The sequence below is a fragment of the Pochonia chlamydosporia genome, chromosome 4, assembly GCF_001653235.2.
Source record: "Pochonia chlamydosporia 170 chromosome 4, whole genome shotgun sequence".
NCBI lineage: Eukaryota > Fungi > Ascomycota > Sordariomycetes > Hypocreales > Clavicipitaceae > Pochonia > Pochonia chlamydosporia.
This window is the reverse complement of record NC_035793.1, coordinates 1,245,104-1,271,011: the sequence shown is the minus strand read 5'-3', so window position 1 is coordinate 1,271,011 and position 25,908 is coordinate 1,245,104. Positions and strand designations below refer to the sequence as shown.

The window sequence follows — 25,908 nt, the reverse complement described above, 5'->3', positions numbered from 1 at the left end:
GAAGAGATTGTGTCAATGTTATAGTTACCTGTATATTGTCTTGCATCATCTAGATAATTGTGATCGTCATGATTTCTGACTCTGCCTTGACCTTGTCAAAATCCAAGTATTCCTCATCGCGCATTCCTTCGCCATGCGTAACGCCAACCCGCTCATACACTCCCTTGTCTTCGTCCACACACCGCAGAACCAGACAACTAGCTATCACGCTCTCATTTGATCCCTCATCAGGATCAAAGTTAGTTCGCGTGCTCTGACCAAAAAGCAACATCGCCACTCTACACCCATCAGCAACGAGCCATCTCCCTTCCGAGTCCCAGTTATAGTCAGCGTGCACCTTGAACTGCTTCCCGTCAAATGCAACTCCAAACACAAGACCATCACCTGCAAGCTTCCAAAACGCTGTACCGTGGACGATCCTCCCTGTGAGCGTAATCTCTCCCTCTCTCACATCGCCCATGTGCTCGTCACCGCCATACACGACTCTATGCCCCTTAAACTCCAAATCCTCTATAGATGAACCCCAGGTCTCAATATTTCCTGTTGTCGATGCCCACGACCAACTAGGCATGTACATATCCGGCCGGGGAGAGATCCCACCGGCAACATACCAAAAGAAACAGCCCTCCAAATCGTCTCCCCATAAACCACAAAGGTACTCTCTTGTGCCTTTGCCACCAAAGGCTTTAGCAACTCCCGCCAATGCAGGTAATCTATCTGTCGGAAATGTCAAGCTCCGCTTAGCATACTCCTGTATTATCTGACTCCAGGATTTGGAAACAACAGGCAGTTTGACAACACGCGGTCCCGTAGAGTCTGCCGTTTGAACAGGTCTACATTCACAGACTGTGCATTCGTTGCATTCCCAGATTATTTCGTCCTTGGTGAAATGTAACATTCTCCTGGAAAGTAACTGCTCTTGATACACCCAACCCCTTGACAACAAGGGCCATTCTGCTTCCGCATCCGTGTACGGATCATCTTTGAACCAGTCGTGCTCGACGTCCTGCCACGTAAAATGAGGATTAAGTCTGCGCAGAAACACGCCCTCGTTATTGAAGCTCGTTATGTCGATAGCGATATGGGTACGGTTGGAGAACAGGCTTTGTCCGGGGGTAGCGCACCAGGATGCCGCGACGGTGAGTTCTGCATTCGTGTATATGGATGCCATGGTTGCTGCTTCGTGGAGCCAGTCCTCCTTGGAGTCTTGGATGATGCACATGCTATCGATCCAGATGTACTTTATACCGAGGGTTTGCGAGACGAGAATGGCGTCTTGCATTACTTGTGGGAACAGCTTGATAGGTATGCCTGTGGCAAGACGCTGGGCGAGATTGGACTTCTCGAGACGAGAGGTTTGCGTCTCGGGTGTCCAGCGGTGAGAAAGGGCTGCATAGCTACATGTGGTTGGGTTTTGGACGAGTTGAATTGTTGTGTTGTCGGTTTCTGATATTTGTAATAGTCGAGTTGGCACAAATTCCGACGGGGGTTGGCATTGTGCGTGCTGAGAACGGCAGGTATTTATCCAGGTAGAGGCTAACTTAAGAGATGTTGCGTCGCCAGTGCTTCCTGAGAGTTTGGTTCCATTCCATAAACACATGTGCCTTCGTGAGAATTTATCCTCAGGTACAGAAGCATTGGTACACAGCTCAAATAGAATCCCGGGCTCTAGGAGTTCCAGGTGCGGACCCTGGCCACTTCGCTGAGGTAAGTAATTCCATTCTGCTGTCTGAAATGAGATGCCCTGTTGGGCTATAGCTTCCAATATGGCATTGCATTTCTCACAACCACGCGAGGAGGACGTTATGAACGACTCATGAGAAACAGTGTGTCTATCGGACGTCGCGAATGCCGAGCCTACAAAGACGTCGAGGTCGGTCCTGAGCGTCTTGGCTCGGGGATCGAGTTCAAAGAGACAGGCTCCACATCTTCTCGGCCGTCTTGTGAGTGCTTTGAGGGTTTGGAGGAGCGGCATTTGGTTTCTTGGTGTTTTGGGTTGAAGGCTCGGTTGTGAGGTCTTTTTTTACGCCGGCTATTGTATCGCTTGGAACATGGGGAGGTGTGTGAAGGGAGATACGAGGGTATGGAACTATCGTGTGCAGTGCCATTTTCTACTTTAGCCTGTTAGTGCATACTTGCAATCTAGATCCAGCTGAATGAGACCCCTGTCTTCGCATTAACATGGTGAGACAGCTTTCCGAGCACAACAGTAGTGATTCTACAACCACAATATTCATTTGCCGTGCAGTCAATAGCTTTGAAGCGGATGTAGGGAGTAGTTTTGTTTGGGTATGTCCTCAAACTGCTGGCAACATTTTGAAAGTTCAAATGCCGCCGAGCATGACCCTTCGGAGCTTGTTCGAAGCAAAGCTCATGGCAATTGCCAGCTTGGAACATAAAAGACACAGTCGACGCAATAGCCGTCACAATGTATTTGGAAACTGCGAGACAAAACATCATGAAATGACATCACTGAGAATATCAATAACCGTCTGATCAGCCCAGGTCCTTACAATAAATTGAGCCACAAGTGGGGGACTGAAAGCGTAGTGCAGCTGCTCATCCTGAAACCTCCGCAGCTACCGCCTCGCCTCATGGTGTTCGACATTGACAACCAGACCCCAGTTGATTGACACTCTTACCCCAGAGCTGGTGTTTATTCCTGCCACAGTCGGTGTCTGGGACTTCAACAATCGGGTGGAGTCGTGGTTGCCCGATAGTGTCAATCTGGTTGCCTTTGACTGTTGCCACACGGTTTCGCCGCTGACATGGCACGGAGCTTTCAATGTTGGCCGCGCGAATCTTTGGCCCCTGTGTTCAGGTCGGCTATTGAGGCTCCAGTGTGTCGCCAGCTGGTTGCCAAGTTGGTGGTGTGGATGGGCCAAGGAGCCAATTGCCGGAAGGGGTGGTGCCACAACGTCAGGAGAACGTAAATGATACCAGACAGCAATTTGTGTCGGAATCGCGGGGAGCAATCCAACAATTGTATTCATATCAAAGCGACGGGCCACATTGTCTGTTCTTGTTAATTTAGTCACTATGGACGCGAAAGAGCCAAGATCAGACAGCCATACAGATTCGACTCCAGAGCCAACGGTGTAATCAATTTGCGACGGCCAACAGCGCAAGCATATGGGGACTGAGGTGGAAGCAATATCCCATCCTTGGCCGTTCAGATCCGCAACAAGCCGTTTTTACACAACACAAAGGCCGGATGCATCCCACACGATACTCTCCAGTAATCCGGGGAACATCCCAGGGAGGCGGAGAGCAGCGTGGGGGGATCATCCGATGTCACTTCCCGTCGCCAGCATCGGCTTTTGAAAAGGCAGCCTGCTCAGCATAACCAATTGACGAAATTGAAATGAGGAGTCGAGCGACACACACATGGCATCTGGAACCTGGTTGAGGAACGCCATGTGGTTGCGCCAGACCTGCTTCTAGTGGCTACAAGAGCCGGCTTCTCCATGTTCTTTGACGATTTAGCGCAGGTTTGTTGAACCAGATTTTGACGCCATGTGGGGGCAACTGGATATTCCAGTCAATACAATCCAACAACCGCACTTCAACCTTCGGCTTGTGTTGACTCCTACATTGTCCGTCTTTCACATCCTAGCCGCTGATGTGCAGCTAGCGCCCTTGGGATATAAGAGCAGCTCGAGTCCGCCTGTTCAGCGATGAGATAACTCCGTTGCCATACATCCGTCGTTTCTTGTTCCTCCTACTCGAAAGAATACCAGACGGAAGGAACCTGGTCTTGACGACACGAGCCACCCACAAACAAAGAGATCATGGCACAGCCAGACTCCAAGTCAGGTTCTGCTCACGACGAGCATCAGCCCAGTGTCGATGATGGCCCTATTAAGAATGCCATGCCGACAGATCAACTAAAACACGCTGACCGGGCTTTGGCCCTCATCGGCAGCGGACAAGTCGAGCTGACTGAAGAAGACAGTCAGCGCATCTGCCGCAAGACAGACAAGGTCATCCTGTCTATTCTTGTCTGGGTGTATTTCCTACAAATCCTCGACAAATCCGTTCTCGGATACGGCGCTACCTACGGGCTCAAAACTGATACCCATCTGACTGGTAACCAATACTCGCTGGTTGGATCCATTGCACCCATTGCCCAGCTAGCCTGGCAACCATTTTCCTCCTTCTTGATCGTCAAGGTGCCGCATCGCATCCTCATGCCTACCCTCTGTTTGGGATGGGGCATCGCACAAGCTTGCATGGCTGCGAGCCACAACTTCGCAAGTCTGATGGCTTCTCGCTTCTTCCTCGGGCTCTTTGAGGCAGGTTGCTTGCCATTGTTCAGCGTTATCACAAGTCAGTGGTACAGACGTGCCGAGCAGCCGATTCGAGTTGCTGCATGGTATGGCACGAATGGAGCAGCTACCATTATTGCTGCCGCTCTGTCTTATGGACTGGGTCATATTAAATCAGATCTGCTCAAGGAGTGGCAAATGTACGTTTCTCTCACGCACTCGTATCCGTAAAACAAGGAAATACATCCTCCAAATTCATAGACTAACATATAGATATAGCATCTTCCTCTTTGTCGGCCTCGTCACCATCGTCTCCGCACCTTTTGTCTACTGGAAACTCGACAACGACATCTCATCTGCTCGATTCCTCACTGAGCATGAAAAGGCGCAGGCTATCGAGCGGCTCCGAGCAAACCAGACTGGTACTGGTAGCCGAGAGTTCAAGTGGCGACATCTTCTCGAAGCTGCTTTGGAGCCCAAAACCTACCTGTGGATTGCTATGGCGCTGCTTTTGAATGTCGGTGCCAGCGTCACCAACACATTTGGCCCTCTTATCCTGAACGGTCTCGTTTCCGACAAGTACATGACCAGTCTGCTCAACATGCCCTTTGGCGCGGTCCAGATTATCGTCATCTTGCTGGCCAGTTTCCTGGCTCAGAAGGCACGTCTCAAGGGAGCCATCCTGATGGTCTTTATGCTTCCCGTCGTCGCTGGTCTGGCTGTCCTGTACTCTGTACCCCGAGGGGATTCTGCAAAGGCAGCCTTGTTGGTTGGATACTACCTCCTCGCATTCCTCTTCGGAGGAAACCCTCTCATCGTCACATGGATTGTCGGAAACACCGCCGGAACAACCAAGAAGTCTGCCATAATGAGCGTTTACAACGCCGCCAGCTCAGCCGGTAACATTATCGGCCCCCTTCTCTTCAACGACAAGGACGCCCCCGAGTACAAGCCTGGTCTGAGGGCTTGCCTGGGTATCTTTGTGGCTCTTGTAGCTGTTGTCATGATCCAGTGGGCAAATTTGATGTTGCTCAACAAGTTGCAGGAGAAGAAGCGTGTGCGAAACGGAAAGAAGGCGAAGATGGTTGATCACTCCATGGAGACGACCTACCACTCCATGGCTGAGACTACTGAGGAGCCCATCGTCGCGCAGGAGAGTGCAGCTGGAACTGTAGAGTACGGCGGCGAGGCTCGCACTGGAGAACAGGCGTTTATGGACCTTACGGACCGTCAGAATGACGAGTTTATCTACATTTATTAAGCGGTATTGAATATTATAGTTTTATACATCACGAATAATGAAGGCAACTGAACAGACTCGTGTTTAAATTCTGCTTATCGAAATAAATACCGAGCAAATTCACAATATTTAACCTACTGATACTTCTTATTCCTCTGAACAGCGAGAAACGTCAAACTCCACAACTGCCTCACATCACTTTCCGTCCCTCCAGCTACCCCCGGAGGAGGCGGCAGGACACCCAGTGGTGAAAATTTGTAACCTCCTCCCGTACCATTCTTGGCTGCGTTGTATGTCCAGCTCCATACCTCAGACTGCAATTGCTCTTTGTTAGCGTCAATCACGTCCCACAAACGATTATACGCGCTCTTCAGCGCTCCAAACACGGACTTGTCCTTGCAAAAGTCCGGATGGGTGGAACTGCTTCCTGAAGACGAATTCCCACACCGCTCGAGTTGTCTTTCGAAACCTTTTGCCATGAGCGCAAGCTGCCAGCTCCAGATGACGGTTCCGTGGTAAGCAGAATTTGTGAAATTTGCAACGAGCACATCCTGGCCAGAGAGGGCAGGGTTGGCCACGACCGCGCCAAGAGGAGTGGTCAGTCCGGCCGGGAAGGGGCGGAGAATGGCATTGGCAGAGGCATTGATAAAGGTGGTGAGCTGATTGTTATCAGTGGCATTGAGGAGGAAATGTCTGAATCCCGTATCAGTGTGGCTGATGGGGATGACGTCCGGCGTAGCAGTGCTGTTGATGGCGATGCCATAGTCGATAATTTGTCCCGCAGAAGAATAGTTGCTCAATGAGTTGGCGTTTGTGGGGCCCTTGTAAAAGGTGTTCTTCTTGGTGTAGCCGGTTAGTCGGGACTGAGCGGTTTCCAGTGTAGTATTATACTGGAAGAATTTGAGAGTAGCGCTCTCCCAGACCTTTGCTCGCTTCAGAGCGACATCCGCCCAGTTGGAGGTGACTGAGTTATTCGGATACACGCCACTCATACCTGCCAGACGAGAAATTGAGTATAATGCAGCTGGGGCCAGGGCGCAATTCACGTCAAATGGAATCCGGGCATTGGCAATACCATAGGTGGAATCGCGCCATTGGCCTACAACCTCGCCTTCCTTAAGGTGAATTAGATTCGCGACAGATTGATTCTTCTCAAACGCAGCCGTGATGTTCATAATCTTCTGGGCGCTAATATATGCCAACTGGCCCCAGGTGAGGTTCTTGTTGTCAACGTTGACGGCGCCGGCTTTGGTGGCAAGTAAGGGTTTAATACGCCTCGATTGAGACTGGAAGTACTTGTCCATTGTGATGGGGAGGTAGTAATCCGTGTCAACCATGGGGTATGTAAATCCACCGGCTGTTGAAGTGATGTTCTTTTGCAAGTTGACAAACGTGGCGTAATCCCCAATGGTTTCTTCGTGGCACACCGACCCGTCTGTCCGGTTGACGCGCTCAAGGGCCGCGCCGATGACAGCTTCCATTGCTGAGCCGCTGCCCGTGCTGAGAACAGGTTGCAAAAGGAGGGCAGATATGAGGGTGTCGCGGCCAAAGTAGGTGAGGAAGCGCCATCCTCCTGCTAGAAGCTTTTCGGTGTAGGAGAAAAATGAGAGGGAGCTCACTTGGCCGGGATCCTGTTTGATGAGGCCCTGGGACTGGTTGTTGAGAATCTGTCTCGGCTCGAGTTGCTTTAGCTGTGGGTAGTTGAACGACGTAGAAAAGTGGTAGAAGCCCGAGCCAAAGGTGACAGTCTTGTTGGATATGCTGATCGTGTTGTTGTCGTTTTTCCAGGGAACCATGGTAAAGGTTGTGGTTGTGACGTTGTCAAGCCACAGCCGCGACAATTGCACCCCCGTTTTGTTGTACTTTGCCACCTTGACGGCATCTTGAATAATGGGACTGAGAAGGCTGGGCCCTTCTGTGAAGTCACGAATGTTTCTGACGCTGCCGAGGATAGCAACCGCAATCTCAGCCGAGTTGTTGAACGACAGAACTCCTTCTACCCCGACGTAGGGATACTTTGAAGTGGCATTTTTCTTGGTAACCACTGCACCAAGAGGGGCCCCAAAGGTTGAATTGACGAGCTCGACTGCCAATGTGCCATTTTTATCATTTTGAGGTTGGAAGAATGTACATATTCCGCTGTTGCCAGCTGGCCATGCTACGATGAGACGTGGGCCGATTATGCTGAGGTTACTATCCGGCAAGGGGCTCGTAACGACAGCCTGCGCGTCGACATTGCAATCGGAGTAAAAGTAGTTTTCGTACGGAGGATCACTGAGGTGCTGTGTGCGAGGCTTGCATGACGAATTGGTTTGAGCAGAGGTCAGGGAGAGAAGGGAGAGAAGAGTCACTGCGTAGGGCCGCATGATTTCGATTTGTCTCTTGTGAAGCTTGCAGCTTCTACAGCAAGCGAAGATATCTGCAATTGACCTCCAAGTGAAACAGTCCATTCAATTGGATCGTCGTCATGGTTTAATACCACTCTGCGTCACCTACAAAATGGGAGTCGCTGAACCGGTAAATAACGACTGCCGATGATCGACATACCCCAACGCCACCAACTAATCCACAGCACCCCAAGTCGGTCCGTTTCATACTGCTCAGCACTTGAAGCGGAGAAAAGCAAATCACCCAAAGGGCTCCCAATATTCACCCGGTCGAGGATTATAGCAAAACAGGAAATTCTGAAGAACCCGTTGTGCGGCATGGCCGGGGAAATTGCGGGGTCGGTGGCTTTTAAAGGTTTGCCGACGAGGCGAGTCACAGGCGGTTGGGTTTGTTGAACCAACGTCATCGTGAAGGTATTCGCGCTGTGAGAGGTCAAGATTCCATTTATGACATGGTTGGCAGATGGTGCAAGTTGAAGACGGAAGCTGGTCCGACGGATGGGTTGGGGCAGTGCGGTGCAGCTACCCCATAGTTGACTATTGCGCGGTTAGGTTGGACGAGGAGCGCGTCGTGGACAGTTTGAATTTAGGCTAGATATCTATTTGTAATGGTGAGAAGAGACTGTGATGCTGGCATGTTCGCCGAGATGAATTGGAGTGGACATGGGCATGGGGACAGCTCGAAGAATTGCAACTTGATGGAAGAAAGTGCGCAAGGCACATCCAACGAAGAAGGTAGGCACGACTTGACGCATGCCCTCCAGTCACCTACGAAAAACCCTTGCACTTGGTTGTTTCGCTGCACGGGTGTACTGTGGGTTTGTGCCACGAGGAAATTACAACATCCAAAACAGCGCATCAGCTTGAAACAGCGACCAAAAAAAAGAAAAAGAAAAGAAAATTAAGGTGCAAAATAGACACCATACACACACTTCCATGCATGAAGATAAATAGCAGAAAATGCAAAAAGAGAGTCTCCAGGGCGTGATTCGAACACGCGACATTCTGATAAACTGAAGCAATTACAGTCAGACGCCATAAACCAACTAGACTACCCGGAGAAGTAGTGGTGCTTAAGCTCCACTGGGTGTTGGTGTTGGAGCATATTGTGTTAATGAGGTATATAAAGGTTATGTGCATCGCCCACCTCTTTAACCATGTCTTGTGCGGGGCAAATCTAATCCGCAGCCATGAGGCCAGACGAGACATTTGTGGGCCATGGAATCTGTAGCGGCTGTCTTGGGCATTTGCCGATCGCTGGGTTGGGGCTACTTCTGCAAGTCTGGTGCTTGACAATGTTTGTGAAACGCACCAGAGCGTCACTTGGAGGACGGATAAAACTCATCGAGTGGAATTATACCATACTCAAGGCCCAGATCCCTAATTGAATAAAATAATGCCCAAATCAAAAGCCACCCTAAAAATACCACAAGACCCAGCATTTGAACTCCATGCCCCCATGTGCATTCGCTAGAAAATTATGTCATGTCCCGCCCACATTGTATCAAACTGAGGACGCATCGCAAGATCATCAAGGCCACCGGAGCTGTGCTCCCAATCGAAATCCGCACCCGCAAGCATCCCATCAGTCATATTCATCGTCGTGTTGCTGGCAATAAATTGCCCCAACGAGTCCAAGTCCCTCCACGAGAATCCGCTCAACGGATCCATGTCCATCGTCGGCTTACTTGGTGGTGTTGGCATGACATTCTCTTGCCCTTCCATTTGATCCACTGTTGGCACTGGTGGTTCGGCTACCGGATCACTCCGGGCTGCGGGCTTACTCGTTTGCTTCGCAGACGATTTTCTCCAAAGGAGTCGCAGCGACGTCGCATATCTCCTGCCGAGACTTTGTGGATTGCTGGATGTTTTCTGTAATTGCGTTATGGTGCCGTGAATGGCATGCCGGACGCCACGATCGCCCTCGCTGCTAATTGCTCCAGCTAATCTGGCCTGCAATGAATATCAGTAGGTGGATTCATGCCTTGCCACATCACAGAGAACTCACCTTGAATAAAAACACGGCGGCATATATGACATAGAGGCAATACTTCAAAGGCATGCATTTCAGCCCAGCGACAGGGTCTATGAAGCTGTTGAGAATGCTGAGCAGTGAATTTGCTGCGTCGATGGATTCATATATGAAACGCGCATCTGGCTTTCCTGCAACATTAGAGAACAGAGGTCCGGCAGCCTTTCCGGGTCCAACCTGAGCGTTTCGAGCGGCCGCACGGTTCAGGTTTGCTTGAAAAGCGAATGCGTTGATGTATAGACGCAAAAATTCAAAGGACAGGACCAAAGAAGCCTTTACTGGCGGTGTAACTATTCAGTGTTAGTACGGATTCAACGACAGACCGTAGGAGGGAGAGCCTACAGCTATGATTAGCCCATGACAATTTCCACTTTCGCACCATAGACGCAAAGTCGTCCTGTATGTGTGTCAGCAAGGCTCTGTTTTCCAATTGCAGTAGCTACTCACAATATATCTGACATATTCTCCACCTATGTAGAGCTGCTTCCTATGACTTGTTGACGAGTACAATATGTCATGAGCATTGCTGATCAGCTGCGTGAGTTCAAGGTGTGCTTGAAATAGCAGCCCCATGTTATCAGGACCAAGCTCCTGTGCGTGTAACGTTGGAAAGTCTGCAGCTCGTAAATGAAGTGCCGGACCCGGCCCTCGCGACCAAAAGCCTTTGCCTAGGCGAATTGAGACTTGCCGATCGCTCATGTAGCAAGCTAAACGTATGTCAGTTTCTATCTCACGGGAAGTAGATGATATTGGTCACTTACCTGCCCAAACGACACGCTTTCTACTCATTTCAAGAGATGGCTTTCCATCATCTGGTAGAAGAGCAGTCTGCTCCAGTCTTTGCAAGTAGCCAAGCCTGATAGCTAGGCCAACTATCATCCAAGCACCGTGATCTTCTTGGCCGCAACCAATAGAAGAATTCTCCTGAGGGCGCTGAGGTGCCCATTCAGCAAGGATCAGAAGAGCCTCAACCGATCCTATGGAACTCGAACCTGCGTAAATCAGGTTTGACATGAAGCTTTCGATATGGCGAGAACAAGCATCGTAGACTCTGTACCAGGACGGGTCATCTTTGGAAGCTACAGTAAGGATGGCCGTCAAAAGGTGAGGCTCTTTCTCAGCCCATTCGGTGATGGGGCCTTCTTCGAATATGTTGGCATGAGCAACGGGGAAGAAAGGATGAAACTTTTCATGATATCTGTAGCCAAAGTGAGTTAGCACGGGATAGATGCATAGTCAGTATGCTTTGAGATGCTACATACTTCTTCACGAGATATGATGCATCTGAAGGTGTCAAAATGCCATCATCCAGTGGGGGATAATAGCTGGCAGCTGATCTACCGACAGTATGGTGCATTCCGTCAACATGTCTGTTGTTGGCGCCAGCTTGGCCGGTCGATGCGTTCCGCTGCCTGCCTGGATCCAAGTCGGCAACTTGGGCAAGTAGGTCAAGAGCATCAGACGGATTCAAAAGATCAGTAGTGGCGATATGGCCTTCTAATCCATCTGAACTGGTCCTTGAATCTGCCATTTCCTGTGTGGATCCGGCATCGGGACTATCTGCCCGCCAGTTGCCGGTATGATGTGGAGAGGAAGGCCATCCTTGTACTGCATCAGGTGCACCTGATTGTTGTCCAGAGCGAGGTTGACTGCCTTGCCTGCTATGGTACTCACTCTCATCGTCATCATGTGTAGAACTGGCAGGGCCACCGGACTCCGAGGGAGGGCCAAGGTCACTGTCCCGCCTGGGCGGCTGAATGGCAGAGTTGCGCACTCCTTTGATTCTGCGCCCTCCGCGTCTCGACTTTGCGAGAACGCATTCCAACTGTTGTTCAACACATCGACGGCATGGGGGCAAACCGGACATGCCTTCCGAATCACTGGTCCCAATAAGCGTCAGTAAGCGATGCCACAACCACGGGGCCGCAGCGTCACCCCTTTCATCAACAAAACGGGGTAAAATTGTGTTTCGGGGGTGATTTGCTCACAGGTCACATCGTGTCTTGCGCATGCGGCACGATAAACATGCACGAGAGACCCGTTTGGCCTTTGATCGTGCCATGCCTGCTGTCGGCGTCTGCGTCGGAAGCGAATTCATCGGCTAAGGGAGAGGATATCAAAGGGCGATGGAGTCTTTAAGTTGGCTCAAATGCCGTGACATGATGGTGTCATGAGTTGGACTGCTGAAGTTGCGGGGAACTGGCCGCGGTGTGGAGTTGAGGTCAATAGCCGGCGATGAATTGATCCACTGCAGAATGTGTGGTTGTGGTGGCGGATTTGTGTCTGCATGCTCGCGTGGCTCTTGATTGCTCCGTTTGCCAAGGAGCTGGTCCAACCTAGTCCAAACATTAGCCGCCATATTGGCAAGCAAACACAGCAAACATTCACTACCAAATGCTGCCCCTACGGAGAACTCGGTGTCGCACCCGTGCAGTTCGGGTGACATTCGACCGGCAAATGCGCAACTCTGACCCGGACTGGAACCCCCACCCTTGCAGATGCTATGATGATCCCGCCATCCCACCATTCTCGTTTCGCCAAATCTGTCACTCTTCGTTCAGTTTCTTCTCGTTTATTTTCAGAATCTGAATTTGGACACTCGCGATTTTGACTTGAATGCATACACAGGAGCCTCGGAATTTTGACACAAGAATACAGTTCCCTTACAATCGAACAACATGGCCGGCCCACCAGCACCAAAGCCCGGCGTCTTGATGCTTGGCATCGTTCACCACGCAAAAGCAGAATTCGAGAAGCTCTCCGAAGTCGCTGACGTCCAGGTATGCATACCTACTCAACCGGCAATATTCCCACAGTTGAAAACACAGTTGCTGATATAATTCCTTAATATTTAGCAAGTCACTTCCGGCACTCGAGAAGAGTTCATTCGAGACTGCGACAATGGCAAGTACAGCAATGTTGTCGCAATTTCCAGAACATACGACTCCGTCAAGGTAGGCTCTGTGACGTTTGTCCGAAAAGCCTCAATTGCTAACAAAGAGCTGTAGATCACAGGCCGATTTGATGCCGAACTGGTTTCTCACCTTCCCGCTTCAGTCAAGTTCATCTCTCACAATGGCGCCGGGTATGACCAAATCGATGTCCAGCCCTGCACAGACAGAAGTACGCATCAACAGCTTCAAAGTTCACGACGAGTCAGCTACTTACACTTCATTCTGCAGATATTTCCGTCTCCAACACCCCCAAGGCCGTCGATGCCGCCACCGCAAACACGGCAATTTTCTTGATGCTCGGTGCTCTGCGTCGCGCTTGGATCCCCCAACAAGCTCTCCGCGAGGGTAAATGGCGAGGTGCCAGCCCCCTTGGCCGTGATCCTCACCACTTGACGCTGGGAGTTCTTGGAATGGGTGGTATTGGAACTGCCACGGCCCAGCGAGCGGCAGCCCTTGGATTCAAGTTGCAATACCATAACCGAAATCCCGTGCCTGATTTGGACAAGCAGTTCATCGCTGGCCAAGTCCCAGCGTATGTTAGCTTCGAGGAGCTCCTCCGAACCAGTGATGTTATCTCAGTCCATCTGCCGCTCGGACCGGCTACCCAGGGATTGATTGGAGCCCATGAGCTTAGCCAGATGAAGGATGGAGTCGTCATTGTTAACACTGCGAGAGGCGCTATCATTGACGAATCAGCCCTGGCTGATAGTCTTGAATCTGGAAAAGTTTGGAGCGTCGGACTTGATGTGTATGAGAAGGAGCCAGAAATCAACCAAAAGCTGATCAAGCATCCTGGGGCTGTCTTGCTGCCTCATATTGGTACCGCCACCATTGATACACAGGTCAGTGTTTGCCCTTTCAATTTGACAAACGGTTGTTTGCTGACAGATTATCGTTACAGAAAGAGATGGAGATTCTCGTCATCGATAATGTCAAGAGTGCGGTGACTCAAGGAAAGCTGCTCACACAAGTGTCCGAGCAGAAGCCCGTCATGGCCAAAGTATAGAAGAGTGAATATAAAATATGGATTGGCATCTTAAGGGCATTTTCATTGGGACTTAGACATAGATGTCGCATTCGACAGGACCTGATGTAACGAGGTGAAACGAACTGGAAATAGTGTACAGTAGTCGTCTGATATACTTTTATATTTGGCACTCGAAGTACAAGATCTCAGTCTCCAATAGTGCAGTCACTCTTCTATTTTAAACCACCTGTGAGCAGTATGTCCTGGCCCGTCATGTACCCAGTCTTGGCAAACCTACATCCGTGAATTAGTCTCGTGCATATTTCTGGTCCGAAGTTTCTCTTTGTGCTTACATTGCAACCACATTGCCAACTTCTTCTGGAACTCCAAGTCGATGTACCGGCACGCCACTTGCGATTGCGAGACCGAGATCCGACCACATCAGCGCCTCTACGTCGCAATCCGATGACCATGTCCTGGAACACTCTGTTAGTGATGGCAAGCGCCTCATGAGAGCTACCAAACCCACTGTGCCTTTGGGGCCGGAATCATGCCTGTCGACCCAATCATGGCTGGCGATACCTGCATCAAACTTCAGTAACCGCTCAACGAGAGAGATTTAGCTATGCACATCAACTGCTTACCACATTAACAGTGACTCCCTCTGGTGCAAGCAGAGTAGCCAAGTTGAGGGCCATGGAGCTATAAACAGTCAGACCATGACAAAATGTTACGGAGCACTGTCCTGATCAACACTCACGATAAAGCTCCTTTGGAAGCCGCATAATGACAACCGTTTAAACCGCTTCCGCGACTCGCAATGCTGCCCACAAAAATGACTCTTCCCCAGTTCTGTGCTCGCATACCCTCCACACAAGTCTTGGTGACGACGAACTGGCTTCGGATATTAATTTCCATCATTTCATCCCAGTCTTCTTCTTCAATGTTTTTCACGTCCCTAATACGGCGCCCAAGTCCGGCATTTGCCACTAAGATTGATATCACATTGTGCTTCTCGGAGACGACAGGGTTGGAGAGAATTTTCGATACGAGGTTTCGAGTCGCTTCACGATCTGTCAGGTCGGCTTGGGCGGTGACGAACAATTGCGACGGGTAGGTCTTCCGTAAGTCGGAAGCGAGTGACTCTGCCTTTTCCTGTTTGCAGTCAGTCGTGCGTCCGCTTCAGTCATTTGTTCGAGCAAGCGTACATGACTGGAGGAGTAATGCAGAATTATGTCACAGCCTTCTGCGGCTAATGCCTTAGCACAAGCTAAGCCGATGCCACCACTGAAAGACCGTCAAATCTCATTAGTTTGTTCATGGTAGGTTTAGGTAGATTGCTTTGACAAACCTCGATCCTGTGACTAAGGCCAGCCGGCCTTGGAGGTCATTGTTGACATCTTGAAGGCGAAGAGTGGTCATGGCGGCGGTGAGAAGTGTGCAGCCAAGATACAGCAGAATACATGTATGTATATGTAAAGAAGATGGCGGTGCCTGTCTGTGATGGCCACCACTGACTTGACTTCGATCACTGTGGCAACAGATGCTTGACCACGGCTTGGTTTGCAGCTTATTCGGTAAATGAGCTTGACCCAAGGGGTGTCAGAGTTGCGAATATCAGCTACATTTACTAAAATGGATGCATGTAAAATATCGGCAATTAACTGTTACTGCATTGCCATAGTGCATTTTGCCAGAAAATCTCAAGCATATTCCGGGGCCAATTGCTGCTTGTAGCCGACGGCATTTGCTGCGGCGTTTGACCGCGATGTCAATGTGGTCTAGTCCCCAAAGGACCAGCCAGCCCACTTGACTTGGAGGAAAGAGACATGGATCTTTTCATCAATTGATGCATGTGGAACTACCTCCCGACAGGCCACATGCGCCCAAACTGGACTAGATATATTTATATTGATGTTTAAATAAGTATTGACACCGGTTCCAGCAAATCTTAGATCTATAGTGGGGGTCAAAAATAGTTAAACAACATCACATATCGTGTTGTATGCTGAGGCACGTTGAGCTGTAGTAGAGTATACTTGGATATATCTACGTAGTTTTGACCACAGACTTGACTGTATAGTAGCAATTGATCTTATCTTATATTTATTTGTGGGCGAGAGGGGGAGTGGGCGAGATTTATGTACATATTACCCAGTGCCTTACCATGTTCCAAGCTATTCCACAGAGCTGAATGACAATCTCCGTTTACTTGTGACTCTTGTTGATTTGAGCCCCTTTGTTTCATCCCACGGCCTCGGCTGCCTGGAGCATATCAAAGAGCCTTCTGTAAGATATGGATACTGGTACTGACTCGTGTGAAGCAGACAACGCCCGAGGAGTAAAGTCGCGGAGTGCAAGCTCCAGGTATTTTCCCGCATTTTGTGCGCGTCCATCAACGGATCGAAACGTCTTTCATGGTTAGCCTCCATTACCCACAATACCAACTGCTTCTACATACCTCATATGAAATAACTTCTCTAGACTCTAGTTTCGGTTCTCCAATAACGTCATTTTCCACACTTGTCCATTTCGCACGCCAAAGTGAAACTGTAGACTCTTTCTCTGTGTGGTTGACGTCAACGCCGACAACGGCTTTAATATCCCCCTTGGAATAGAGGATATAATCCTCGGCAAGCTTCCTTAGGTCTTTACCGTCTTGGGAATAGGACACCTCTATCACGACACCTGGGTACCGGGATCTTGGGTGGAGATGTTGTGCGTCCGGATCACGCCGAATGGGTTGGAATGATTTAGAATCACCCTCAGCGAGCTGAACAGTTGCTGAGCCTCCCAACATGAGTTTGGAAGCAAACATACCGGGGTTATTCTTTTGCTTGCCTATTTGGCGAAGTTGACGGTGCAGTTCGTAAGCTATTTCGGGCGCGAAAAGCCCATGGAAATTCGGTGGCCACCGGAGAGTAAGCAAACCACGGTTCGGGTCGTAATCATGCTGACTGAATGATTGCTCGATGATTTCTCGCTCGGATATATATATATCTCGATGTACCGAAAGTTCAACCCAACTCATGCAGTCATCGGGGTCTCTTTGATCTTTGAGGAAATCAAGCAGAATAACCAAGTCCCTTGCCCGTGTTACGGATACGGGTTCTTCGTCTGAGGTTTCTTCCGCAGTGGTGGGACGCGTTGAGGGTACATATATTTGGTCTTGATGTTCGGGGGGTGCAGAACTAGTACGAGAATAGCCCTGCACGGGTTGGTGCTGCGTCTCTGCCATTATGAGGCAGTTTGGATATTGGTGATGAAATGATGAAAGGACGATGGTTTGACCGTCCATGGGGAGGAGAGTTCTGCTACTTAAATAAGGACAAGGTATTTAGTTCACTGTTCAATATTCTATGTTCACTGTTTACTATGGCGCATGAGGCGCTGGGGCTGCCACTAAACATTCCCTTGAACTTCCCGGGTATTCGTTGATCTAATATACCGTCTGCACTCAAAGGTATTTAGACATGTCCAAATGTACACTAATAAAGCTCAATATGCCTTGGCACATAGCGCGACATGCGATACCTCTCCTTCAATGTTGTTTAAATATGTTTCATCTCCCACTGTAGTTTATGTATTCTTTAAAGAGTAAACTCTTGAATATCAGCATTAAACTGTCTGGTGGCGCCAGAACAATCGCAAGCCGCTTGGACCAAAATTGTAAACCAACTCCCTAGGTAGTTGACATTGAACTATTTCCATGACCAAAGCAAAACACAGAGTGCATGAGGGGCAAGTGAAGTTTCAGATTTACAAGTACCGGAATAACCGCCAGTATTGTCTGCATGTTATCTGAAATATGCCAACTTTGAACATCACATCTCACTTTGCCGGCAGCTCAGGCCCTCCAATGTTACTCAATATTTGAACCATGATACCCTCCGCACATGGTGAATATGGGGCTGGACCAGGTCAGTGGTACAGCCGTGCGCCTTTCCCTTGTTACATGTCAACTATCAACTACTAACAAAAATGATGAAAACCCCAATAATCTGCGAAACCTCGTGGCCTATGCAGCCACCTCGAAATGAGAAGACGACATCTGGAGGAACAGATCACCCCAGACCCACTCTAAGGATGCATGTTTTGTTGTCAGCTCTGTCCATGTCAAACCATGGCAAAGGCTTTCCCCGCGAGTGGACGAACTAGACTAGACTAGACTAGACATCAGTTGATATGTAAGCTTCGGGCTGGATGAGTGAATCTCGCTGACACCCGAACCCTCCGGTTCTCCCGGCTCAATTCCCAGCCACCCGGCAATGAACGACACAAGTTGTATCATCTAGTTTGCCAGTCACTGTGTAGCTCGGCAATTATTGCGACGACACTTGCATACGAAGAAAGATTAATTAATCGAAAGTATAGACCAACCCACTATTCCGCACCATGCCGTTCGAGTGGGCCAAGTTGTTCGAAGTGAACCACCTCATGGTTCATGAGCTGGATCTGGCCCTCAATCCGCCTCAGAGTTATCTTTTCGTCCAGGACTTTTTGATAATCCTATGCGCTCTTCTCTATGTCTTCTGCTACATATTTTACTCGATTCGCACCAAACGCGACAGATTCCTAGCGGGGCCGATCGACTTATTGTATGTGCATTTCACCATCAGCATATGACTACTCGCTTGGCTCACTTGAACATGTCTCAGATTCGGCAACCTCGCCTATGAACTGTACTATCCGTTTATCATGGCCCGCGGTAAGCTTCAGCTTTTTGGCTGTCTCGTTTGGTTCCTGTTCGACTTGAGGTTCATCTACATTGCTTTCAAGTATGCCTGTCCGCCGGAGAAGCGCCTCAAGGTCGGCATACGCTTTACCTTCTCTACCTGCAGTTTGGTCGCCATTTTCTACATATTGGGCGTGTATTTCCCAGATGATGGGGAGCAAGTCACAGCGTATTGGACAGGTTGGCTGCTGGAGATGCCGATTGGATGGTGCGCAGTGACTTGCCTATGGCTATACGGAGACACAAAGGGCCAGTCACTGGAGATGTGGTGAGTAGCGGTTATCCGAAGCGCAATTTGACAAGATTGAAAGCAAGGCTGACATTCACAGGGTCATGCGATTCCCCGGTGTCCTTAGTGCTATGGCTGTGTTCTTTTGGCGCTATGTGAATGTGCCTCAGAACTGGGGCTATGTTGTGTCCTGGCCTAGTATTGCTCTGCTGATACTAACCGTCATTCCGGAGCTTATGTATCCTTTTGTTTTTCGTAGGACGGAGCAGAAGATGATAAGGGAAGCTCTGGCTAAGAAACAGAAGGCGAATTGACTGACACAATTATATCGAAGTCGGTTGTAGCTTTGGGTATCGGATTGTTAACCAATTCTTGTCAAAGCGCCAGAGAAACATAGATCAGCAATTTAGAAGGCAATTGAACGCTGTGAGGGTGTTGTTCGGATGGGTTTACCTCTTCCGGACGCAAATTGGATATGTTTGGCTTTTGGAGGGGGGGTGGTAGCTCGTCACTTCACCGAGTTACCCGAGCTGCAACCTGTGGTGTTACAACTGGTATTTCGATTGCAGCAGCTGAATGTCTTTTTTCAAGTTTCGAGTCGAGCGGTGGTGCGACGTCGGGTTCACATGCATTGGGCCAGATCGTGGGCAAGCATTGAGTGTTCGGTGTCGCCATTTTTAAGCAAGGAAACCAGGTGTTCAAGAGGTACAAATAGAAATGGTATTTTTACATCGGAAGGCTTATGAGCTGGGCACTGTGGTTGTTGTTTGCTGCGGGAAATAAATTCATGGCACTGCCTGTTGCGGAGTGTGTTGGTAAGATGAATTGACCATGATCAAAGCTTGAGGCAATTGGATCCTATGCGTGCCAACTTACATGATTCAGAGCAGGCAATCACACCGCTTGTGATACGTGAGTTGTTGCAGGCAGTCTTCATTGCTAAGAATTACATGTTCCATCAACTTGTTATACTGACCAAACATTGCCGACCCATGATCTTCCAATCCCGAGGCTAAACGTACAGCACCAAGTTGCCAATGTTGCTTGCAGAGATCTATTGCGACCCATAAATGGCATCCTATGAAACCCGTAGTTGACCGCTGACCTTGTATTTTAGTTTTGCAAGTGCAAACGTAGGAATCCTGACAGACTTACCTTGCCAAATGTGGTTTGATCTATTCATCTTCAATCCCAGGAACATCAATGATAGTCGCGTAGCAAGGTCGACCCTTGGCGCTAGGGCTAGTACATCGTGGTTCAACGGCGGGAAGCGCCAGGCCGAGACCGATAAAGAGAGTTGTGACGAAGATGGTGGTCTTCATGATGGCCGAGACGACGTTCTGGTGAGTTTGTGCGAGCTGAAGGCAAATTGAGACTTGATGATAATACAAGGTTCAGAAGCGGAACCCAGACAGATAGGAAGGAGACAAGGTGAGGGACATAGACTGCTTTTGTAGTGGTGGTGATGGGTTTCATCGCAACCCTGGTCCAAATGTTTGCCAACCCAGCTAGCTCTGGTTTTGCGCTTTGACTTGGTTCGACAACTCGTGCATCAACCCAACTGCGTCTCTACAACAGCACGTTGCTGCATTGGACATCAGACTAAGCCGCTTTGACATTTCAATCGCAATGGGTAGTATTGAAAATGTGGTTGCTGCCTGAGATGTCGAAATTGAGAATGCAGTCATTCTGCATTACATTGCGTTGCATTGCCTGCTGCGATTTGACCAACGAAGAGTATGGGTGGATGGATCACCTTTCGGACCAAGGTGTCAAACAGGACCAGATGGGAACAAGACTCAGAAGAAGCAAACAGATATATCAAATATCAATGGGTTTATGAGAATGTTGGCCATGGTTGTAAGCTTGATTCATGTTTCGCGAGTCACCACCGCGCTGGACCAACTTCAATGTCTGGACGGATTGCGGGGAGGCACTGCAAAGTCAAACCCGTAGGGACATGATCATGCCTTGTCAATAGCGTCGAAGCTATTACCGGCTAAAACGCGATCAGACGTCTCGCGAAATCGAGACCACTTCCGTAAAACGCACAGACATGGTGTGGTTTGCCATTAGTCATCGGGCCATGGGGTTCTTAAGAAACATTAAGACAATTTTGGGACGTGTGACGTCGTTCCCGTAGCGGAGTGGTTACCGCGTGACTCTTATAAGCTAAGGCCCGTCTTTGGTTTTATGGTAGAAATGTCAAGGTCCGGGGTTCGACCCCCCGCGGGAACATATTTTTGCATGAGCCTATTGCTGTTATTTGCATTTTTGCTGCTCACTTCATATTCATCATTGACGATTGTATTTTATTTATTTTTTTGTTTCGTGGAATGCATGTACATGGGACTGCCGCAACACGATGTGTGAATCACCTCATGCATGGTCATCTGTGAGTGGTGCAAGTCAACCACACAGGTGTTATTAACATCTGACAATTAGACGGATGAATTTTGAATGCGAATTTTTACCGTCTCATTCAACATCGTGTGTAAATTCCTCACAGTTGCCTTCATCATTGTGTCTCTTGACGGAACCACGTGGCTGCTCCCCATGCTGGAGTCGGCATGAACCGAAGACGGCTGAAAAGTGAACTGACATCAAGGTAACGTATTCATTGATAAGGTGCACGGATTTGTCCTGTGATGGCAGCCTGAAACTCATAGCTCACAACTTGTTTCGCTCTGGATGAGAAATGAAAAGTTCCGTTTCCACGCGCACCTGATCTGCATCCTGTAGTTCAATACCAAGTCTTGAATTCCATGAACATCTCAAAAACGTATTTAACTACCACATTTCCCCCGTACCCAGAGTCATATATTTTTGAAAGCTCAACCAGCTCGTCAAAGTCACCCACTCCGTTTTCAGCAAATCAACACATCCACTACGCAACTCACAACCGTCCTCAGCGAGCAGCATCATTCCACCATGGAGAGAGACAAGATACTCGTGGCATTTACCCTCACCTACGACAAGGTCAGACCACAGCTTAATGTGCTGCTGGACGACGTTTCCAACCGGTGGGAGGGAGCCACGGATTCAACACTTCCCAACGAACTTCAAGACACGATATGCCGTGTCGTGGAAAAAGAGGCGGCGAGGAACAGTCTGTCGGTTCCAGAAATGAGAAGCTTCGTGGACCAACTGAAACGTGCTTTTCAAGACATGCTTAGGATGCAGAAGGAGAAGAACCCTCACCGACCTGTTCAGTACGAATCTGTGATCAGGCGCATGAAGACGGAGAAACCGGGCAGGACGAAGGGCAGTTGAATCTTGGTAACGAGCTAATTTTCTGGGTTTTGAGCCGGCGAATCATCTGGGGACCGTTAGGTGGAAGAATTGTTCATGTTCGCAAGAGTCGTTTTTGAAATGCAGGGCCTGTACATAAACATAGACCAGTTATGAAGAGCAGACAGAGGTAGCATAGTTGACGAATGCAGCCTGAACAAACTTATGACCTAAATTCCCAGTAATGCGCCCTTTGTAGAAGAGGCAAGCTGTGCCCGCCACAGTCGATGCTCATTCAAAATGTACATTGCGCCATCACGGCCAAAACAAAAGTTGGCAGCACCGCCATCCACGACAATCTTCCCCAGCAACACGCCGCCTGCGGACCAGATATTGATCCCGTCGCCACAACCGCTGTATACATTCCCATGGACATCACATTTTATGCCGTCGGGAATGCCTGTGTCTGCCATAGCGAATAGCCGTCTGTTGGTCAGGAACGGCTGGCCCGCGTAGTTGACCATGTCGAAAGCATAGCTGTTGATGTTAGTCATACAATTAGAATCAACAAAAATAGACGTTACTTACATGTGAGAGGCACGAAAGTCATCCGTAGTTCCATCGCCATGAACCCAGTCCGTATCGGTAATATACACTGTTTTTTCATCCGGGCTAAAGCAGATACCGTTTGGACGCCCGAACCCATCGGCCACGGCACGAACCGAGTTGCGATCAGGGTCGAATCGATAGACTTGGCACGGTAATCGTGGCTTTGGTCGAATCCCCTGTTCGAATCCGTAAATAGGATCGGTGAACCAAATCGAGCCGTCTGAGTGTATGACCACGTCGTTTACTGAGTTGAATTGCCGACCGTAGAAGGAACTCAGTACCAGGCGGGAATTGTACAGCGGCTTAGATTCCATGAATGCGAGACCTCCCGGTTCATCTTGGGTGCCTTGAGCACAGAATAGCACACCATCTTTGTAATTCACGCCCCCATTGGCCATTGGTACGTGCTCTGGGTGAATTTCCTCGCAGTGAACTTGGCTTCCATCACAGGGCAGAAGGACGCGGGTGATTTGGATACGACGTTTGCGTGTCTTGGGGTCTGTGAACTGGTTGCTTGTGATGAACAGTGCGTTGTCTTCTGGGATGAAAACACCTGCTTCATGTGCGAATGGGTAATCGTTGTTTTGATGAAGCAGCTCTAAGGTTGGGGAGCATCCGAAGAGATCCTTTACGAGATCGTCGATGACAACAAACGCCGGGGGGTAGGGTACCATTGTGGCTGGTTGAAGTTTTATTTGGACAATTCCCGGCTATTAAAACTTGTTGCATGACATGGATTTTATCAGGTTCATGTAGCAAGCTGATGTTGTCTGAGTTGAAGTCGAGATCAAGTCCAACAGATGATGGTGGTGGGTTCATGTTTGGTGGGGTTTACGGTAACTCGGCTTTCTGCCCGACTCATTTGCCGCATTCGAATTTGGCATTCATGACTAATTTTGGCCATCTAAATGTAACCTGCAGATTTCTCAGATCAAATTAACTCGACCTGTCATACCGTGTTGTCAAATTCGGTGTGTCGATGCATCACACGTAGTTCTCACACGAGCTGGCCCATCGGTGGCAGAAATGGTGGCATTTCACTGCGTGTAAGACCATACTACCCATATCGAACCATACTTGCGCCTTCTTTAAACCAATCATCCTGGGCCAGCGTCTCCTCAGGTGAAGCAAAGTTCATAACAATGCTCTTTGTTGTCGTGTAAGCATGATAGGCATCGATACCGTTTTCACTGCCAACTCCACTTGAACTAGATGCACCACCCCAAGGACTACTGGGGTCATTTCGATGATGCGTATTGACCCAGACAATCCCGGAGTCTATTTGCTTGGAAACTCGGAAAGCCTGACTGAGGTCTTGTGTCCATAACGCGGCCCCAAGTCCGAATTCACTGTCATTGGCAAGACGTACGCCCTGGTCCTCGGTGTCGAATCCAACAACCACAATGACAGGTCCGAAGGCTTCTTCACGCCATATCCTGGCGTCGGTTATATCTTTTCCAGAAGCAGATACAATAACAGTAGGAGGGTAAAAGTATCCCTTTGCAAAATCGATGTCATCCAGCTCAGAAGTTCCAGTCATCCTCTGACCACCCCATAAGATTTGACCTGTGCCCTGGTTGACGCAGTCACTGACCAGTGACTCAACGTTGTCTAACTGCCGAGAAGAAATAAGAGGACCCATGGTAGACTTTTGATTGAAAGGTGACCCCATATTGCGCCGAATGTAGTCGCACTTTCGTTGCAACTTCTCAAGCAGGGTGGGCATGACACTGTTCTGAACAATGATTCGCGTCGCAGCAACGCAAGTCTGACCCGTCGCAATAAACGATGCAAATGCGATTCCATTCACCGCTGAATCAATATTCGCTTGTTCAAACACGACCAAAGGAGCCTTCCCCCCAAGCTCTGCGGTATAGCGGGCAAGATTGCCTCCGACTATAGACCCGATGGCTCGCCCAGCCGTCGTGCCACCAGTAACGTCTACTTTTCTCACGAGAGGGTGGCTGACGAGAGCTTTGCCGGTAACCACACCGAACCCTGGCAAGATGTTGACAACACCATCAGGGAGACCTGCAGTTTTGAATATTCGCCCTAGAAGCAGGCTGGTGATGGGCGTCAGTTCGCTGGGCTTCATTACGACACTGTTCCCAGCAGCAAGCGCAGGCGCAAGCTTCTTCACCGCAATGAGCATAGGGTGGTTGAAGGGAGTGATTTGAACCACGACACCCAAAGGGACTCTCTCAAGCCAGTTATGTAGTTTGCCCATGGTGGGCAGAACGGGAAGTTCTTCGGTAAGAAGCAAACTGGCATAGTACTTGAACCAGCGAAGCAAGGATGGTATCTGTGCACTCATCTCGCGAATCGCACGGCCAGTTTGCTTCACTTCTAATTGAATCAGTTCCGGGAGTTCTCGGGACATGTTCTCTGCGATTGCTTCGAGCACACGTGCGCGATCGTGCCGTGATGCCTTTGACCAAACCCCTGACGTGAACACTTCATGAGCAGTGCGAACAGCATCGTCTACATCTTGTTCGTTGGCAGAGTCGCATCTAAATTATCCAATGCTATTATTAGCTACTGTTGCAAAATTAAGGCGTGAGAAACATACTTCGCTATAATTTCGCCCGTGGCAGGGTCCTCAACCGATATGCTGTGATACAATGAGAGTTAGCACAATGATCACTATTAGCCTTGGGGCATTTTGATCAAAGACGGGAAATATTCATACGGCTCACCACGCCCATCCACTTCTCGACCGTTGACCCAGAGATGATACCGGTCAGTCATTGTGCTAGATTTAACATGAACTGAAGTATTTTCAGTATTGTCTGCTGCACAACTTGCCGGATGTGATGGGATGAGGTCAACTGTGGTAGGTCAAAGATAAAATGCGGGGAGAAGCGGATATCAAGCCACAAAGCGGGAAGAAAGTCTGGCGTCTGATGATCGGCTTTTGCCCGAGCCAATCGTGCCGAAGGCACCAACTTCTGATGATTGCACATGTGGCTTTTACCATTGGAACTACCTGCTCTACTGCGTACTGTCAACGGAACTCCTACACCGCTAACGCCTAGGAGCCAGAACGCTTCGCAGTCCGCCAATGTGAGTACATATGTACGGCTCTCAATCGGTCGCGGATCTCTGCCACTTCTCAGATTCCAGCAGACTTGTTACGCTGGCAATGGCTGGCTCTGGAAGGAAGGGCTAGAGGCAAAACATGAAGGCTTTCACAAGGATGGATCAGTAGCTTTCGTGTTTGTATCAATCTTATATGACGGCAGGGGCTCCTCCGATA

The 25,908-nt window shown here is 49.3% G+C and overlaps 12 protein-coding genes and 2 non-coding genes across 14 annotated transcripts; 5 read left to right on the top strand and 9 right to left on the bottom strand.

The window, feature by feature from the left end:
• Positions 1–49: 49 nt before the first annotated feature.
• Positions 50–1,975, bottom strand: VFPPC_07799 (HET domain-containing protein; the record flags this gene model as incomplete). Its single annotated transcript, XM_018286606.1, has 1 exon — positions 50–1,975. The coding sequence occupies one exon, from the start codon at positions 1,973–1,975 to the stop codon at positions 50–52; it is 1,926 nt and encodes a 641-aa protein (XP_018143307.1).
• Positions 1,976–3,791: 1,816 nt separating this feature from the next.
• Positions 3,792–5,529, top strand: VFPPC_07798 (MFS transporter; the record flags this gene model as incomplete). The annotated part of the gene is made up of 2 exons (XM_018286605.1): positions 3,792–4,468; positions 4,548–5,529. 2 exons carry the CDS (start codon positions 3,792–3,794, stop codon positions 5,527–5,529), a joined length of 1,659 nt encoding a protein of 552 aa, XP_018143306.1.
• Positions 5,530–5,642: 113 nt separating this feature from the next.
• On the bottom strand, positions 5,643–7,874 carry VFPPC_15996 (glycogen debranching enzyme; the record flags this gene model as incomplete). Its single annotated transcript, XM_018293749.1, has 1 exon — positions 5,643–7,874. The coding sequence occupies one exon, from the start codon at positions 7,872–7,874 to the stop codon at positions 5,643–5,645; it is 2,232 nt and encodes a 743-aa protein (XP_018143305.1).
• Positions 7,875–7,996: 122 nt separating this feature from the next.
• On the bottom strand, positions 7,997–8,302 carry VFPPC_17874 (hypothetical protein; the record flags this gene model as incomplete). The annotated part of the gene is made up of 1 exon (XM_022429548.1): positions 7,997–8,302. One exon carries the CDS (start codon positions 8,300–8,302, stop codon positions 7,997–7,999), a length of 306 nt encoding a protein of 101 aa, XP_022285398.1.
• Positions 8,303–8,869: 567 nt separating this feature from the next.
• On the bottom strand, positions 8,870–8,956 carry VFPPC_17277. The gene has a single exon. It is a non-coding gene; the product is annotated as a tRNA-Tyr (tRNA).
• A 409-nt stretch (positions 8,957–9,365) lies between these two features.
• On the bottom strand, positions 9,366–11,794 carry VFPPC_07796 (C6 transcription factor; the record flags this gene model as incomplete). The annotated part of the gene is made up of 6 exons (XM_018286603.1): positions 9,366–9,848; positions 9,904–10,217; positions 10,270–10,324; positions 10,375–10,634; positions 10,689–11,125; positions 11,190–11,794. 6 exons carry the CDS (start codon positions 11,792–11,794, stop codon positions 9,366–9,368), a joined length of 2,154 nt encoding a protein of 717 aa, XP_018143303.1.
• An 811-nt stretch (positions 11,795–12,605) lies between these two features.
• Positions 12,606–13,887, top strand: VFPPC_07795 (hydroxyisocaproate dehydrogenase; the record flags this gene model as incomplete). The annotated part of the gene is made up of 5 exons (XM_018286602.1): positions 12,606–12,707; positions 12,783–12,881; positions 12,936–13,050; positions 13,110–13,723; positions 13,783–13,887. 5 exons carry the CDS (start codon positions 12,606–12,608, stop codon positions 13,885–13,887), a joined length of 1,035 nt encoding a protein of 344 aa, XP_018143302.1.
• A 194-nt stretch (positions 13,888–14,081) lies between these two features.
• VFPPC_14309 (short chain dehydrogenase) lies at positions 14,082–15,270 on the bottom strand (the record flags this gene model as incomplete). The annotated part of the gene is made up of 7 exons (XM_018292078.1): positions 14,082–14,142; positions 14,202–14,324; positions 14,378–14,430; positions 14,493–14,550; positions 14,609–15,003; positions 15,057–15,135; positions 15,200–15,270. The coding sequence occupies 7 exons, from the start codon at positions 15,268–15,270 to the stop codon at positions 14,082–14,084; spliced, it is 840 nt and encodes a 279-aa protein (XP_018143301.1).
• An 822-nt stretch (positions 15,271–16,092) lies between these two features.
• On the bottom strand, positions 16,093–17,086 carry VFPPC_07794 (hypothetical protein; the record flags this gene model as incomplete). Its single annotated transcript, XM_018286601.1, has 2 exons — positions 16,093–16,260; positions 16,310–17,086. The coding sequence occupies 2 exons, from the start codon at positions 17,084–17,086 to the stop codon at positions 16,093–16,095; spliced, it is 945 nt and encodes a 314-aa protein (XP_018143300.1).
• Positions 17,087–18,243: 1,157 nt separating this feature from the next.
• On the top strand, positions 18,244–19,126 carry VFPPC_15995 (hypothetical protein; the record flags this gene model as incomplete). The annotated part of the gene is made up of 3 exons (XM_018293748.1): positions 18,244–18,446; positions 18,507–18,851; positions 18,913–19,126. 3 exons carry the CDS (start codon positions 18,244–18,246, stop codon positions 19,124–19,126), a joined length of 762 nt encoding a protein of 253 aa, XP_018143299.1.
• Positions 19,127–20,945: 1,819 nt separating this feature from the next.
• VFPPC_17292 lies at positions 20,946–21,050 on the top strand. The gene has a single exon. It is a non-coding gene; the product is annotated as a tRNA-Ile (tRNA).
• A 240-nt stretch (positions 21,051–21,290) lies between these two features.
• VFPPC_15994 (hypothetical protein) lies at positions 21,291–21,479 on the bottom strand (the record flags this gene model as incomplete). Its single annotated transcript, XM_018293747.1, has 1 exon — positions 21,291–21,479. The coding sequence occupies one exon, from the start codon at positions 21,477–21,479 to the stop codon at positions 21,291–21,293; it is 189 nt and encodes a 62-aa protein (XP_018143298.1).
• Positions 21,480–21,743: 264 nt separating this feature from the next.
• Positions 21,744–22,085, top strand: VFPPC_07792 (hypothetical protein; the record flags this gene model as incomplete). Its single annotated transcript, XM_018286600.1, has 1 exon — positions 21,744–22,085. One exon carries the CDS (start codon positions 21,744–21,746, stop codon positions 22,083–22,085), a length of 342 nt encoding a protein of 113 aa, XP_018143297.1.
• Positions 22,086–23,709: 1,624 nt separating this feature from the next.
• On the bottom strand, positions 23,710–25,400 carry VFPPC_07791 (betaine aldehyde dehydrogenase; the record flags this gene model as incomplete). Its single annotated transcript, XM_018286599.1, has 3 exons — positions 23,710–25,162; positions 25,222–25,263; positions 25,342–25,400. 3 exons carry the CDS (start codon positions 25,398–25,400, stop codon positions 23,710–23,712), a joined length of 1,554 nt encoding a protein of 517 aa, XP_018143296.1.
• Positions 25,401–25,908: the final 508 nt, after the last annotated feature.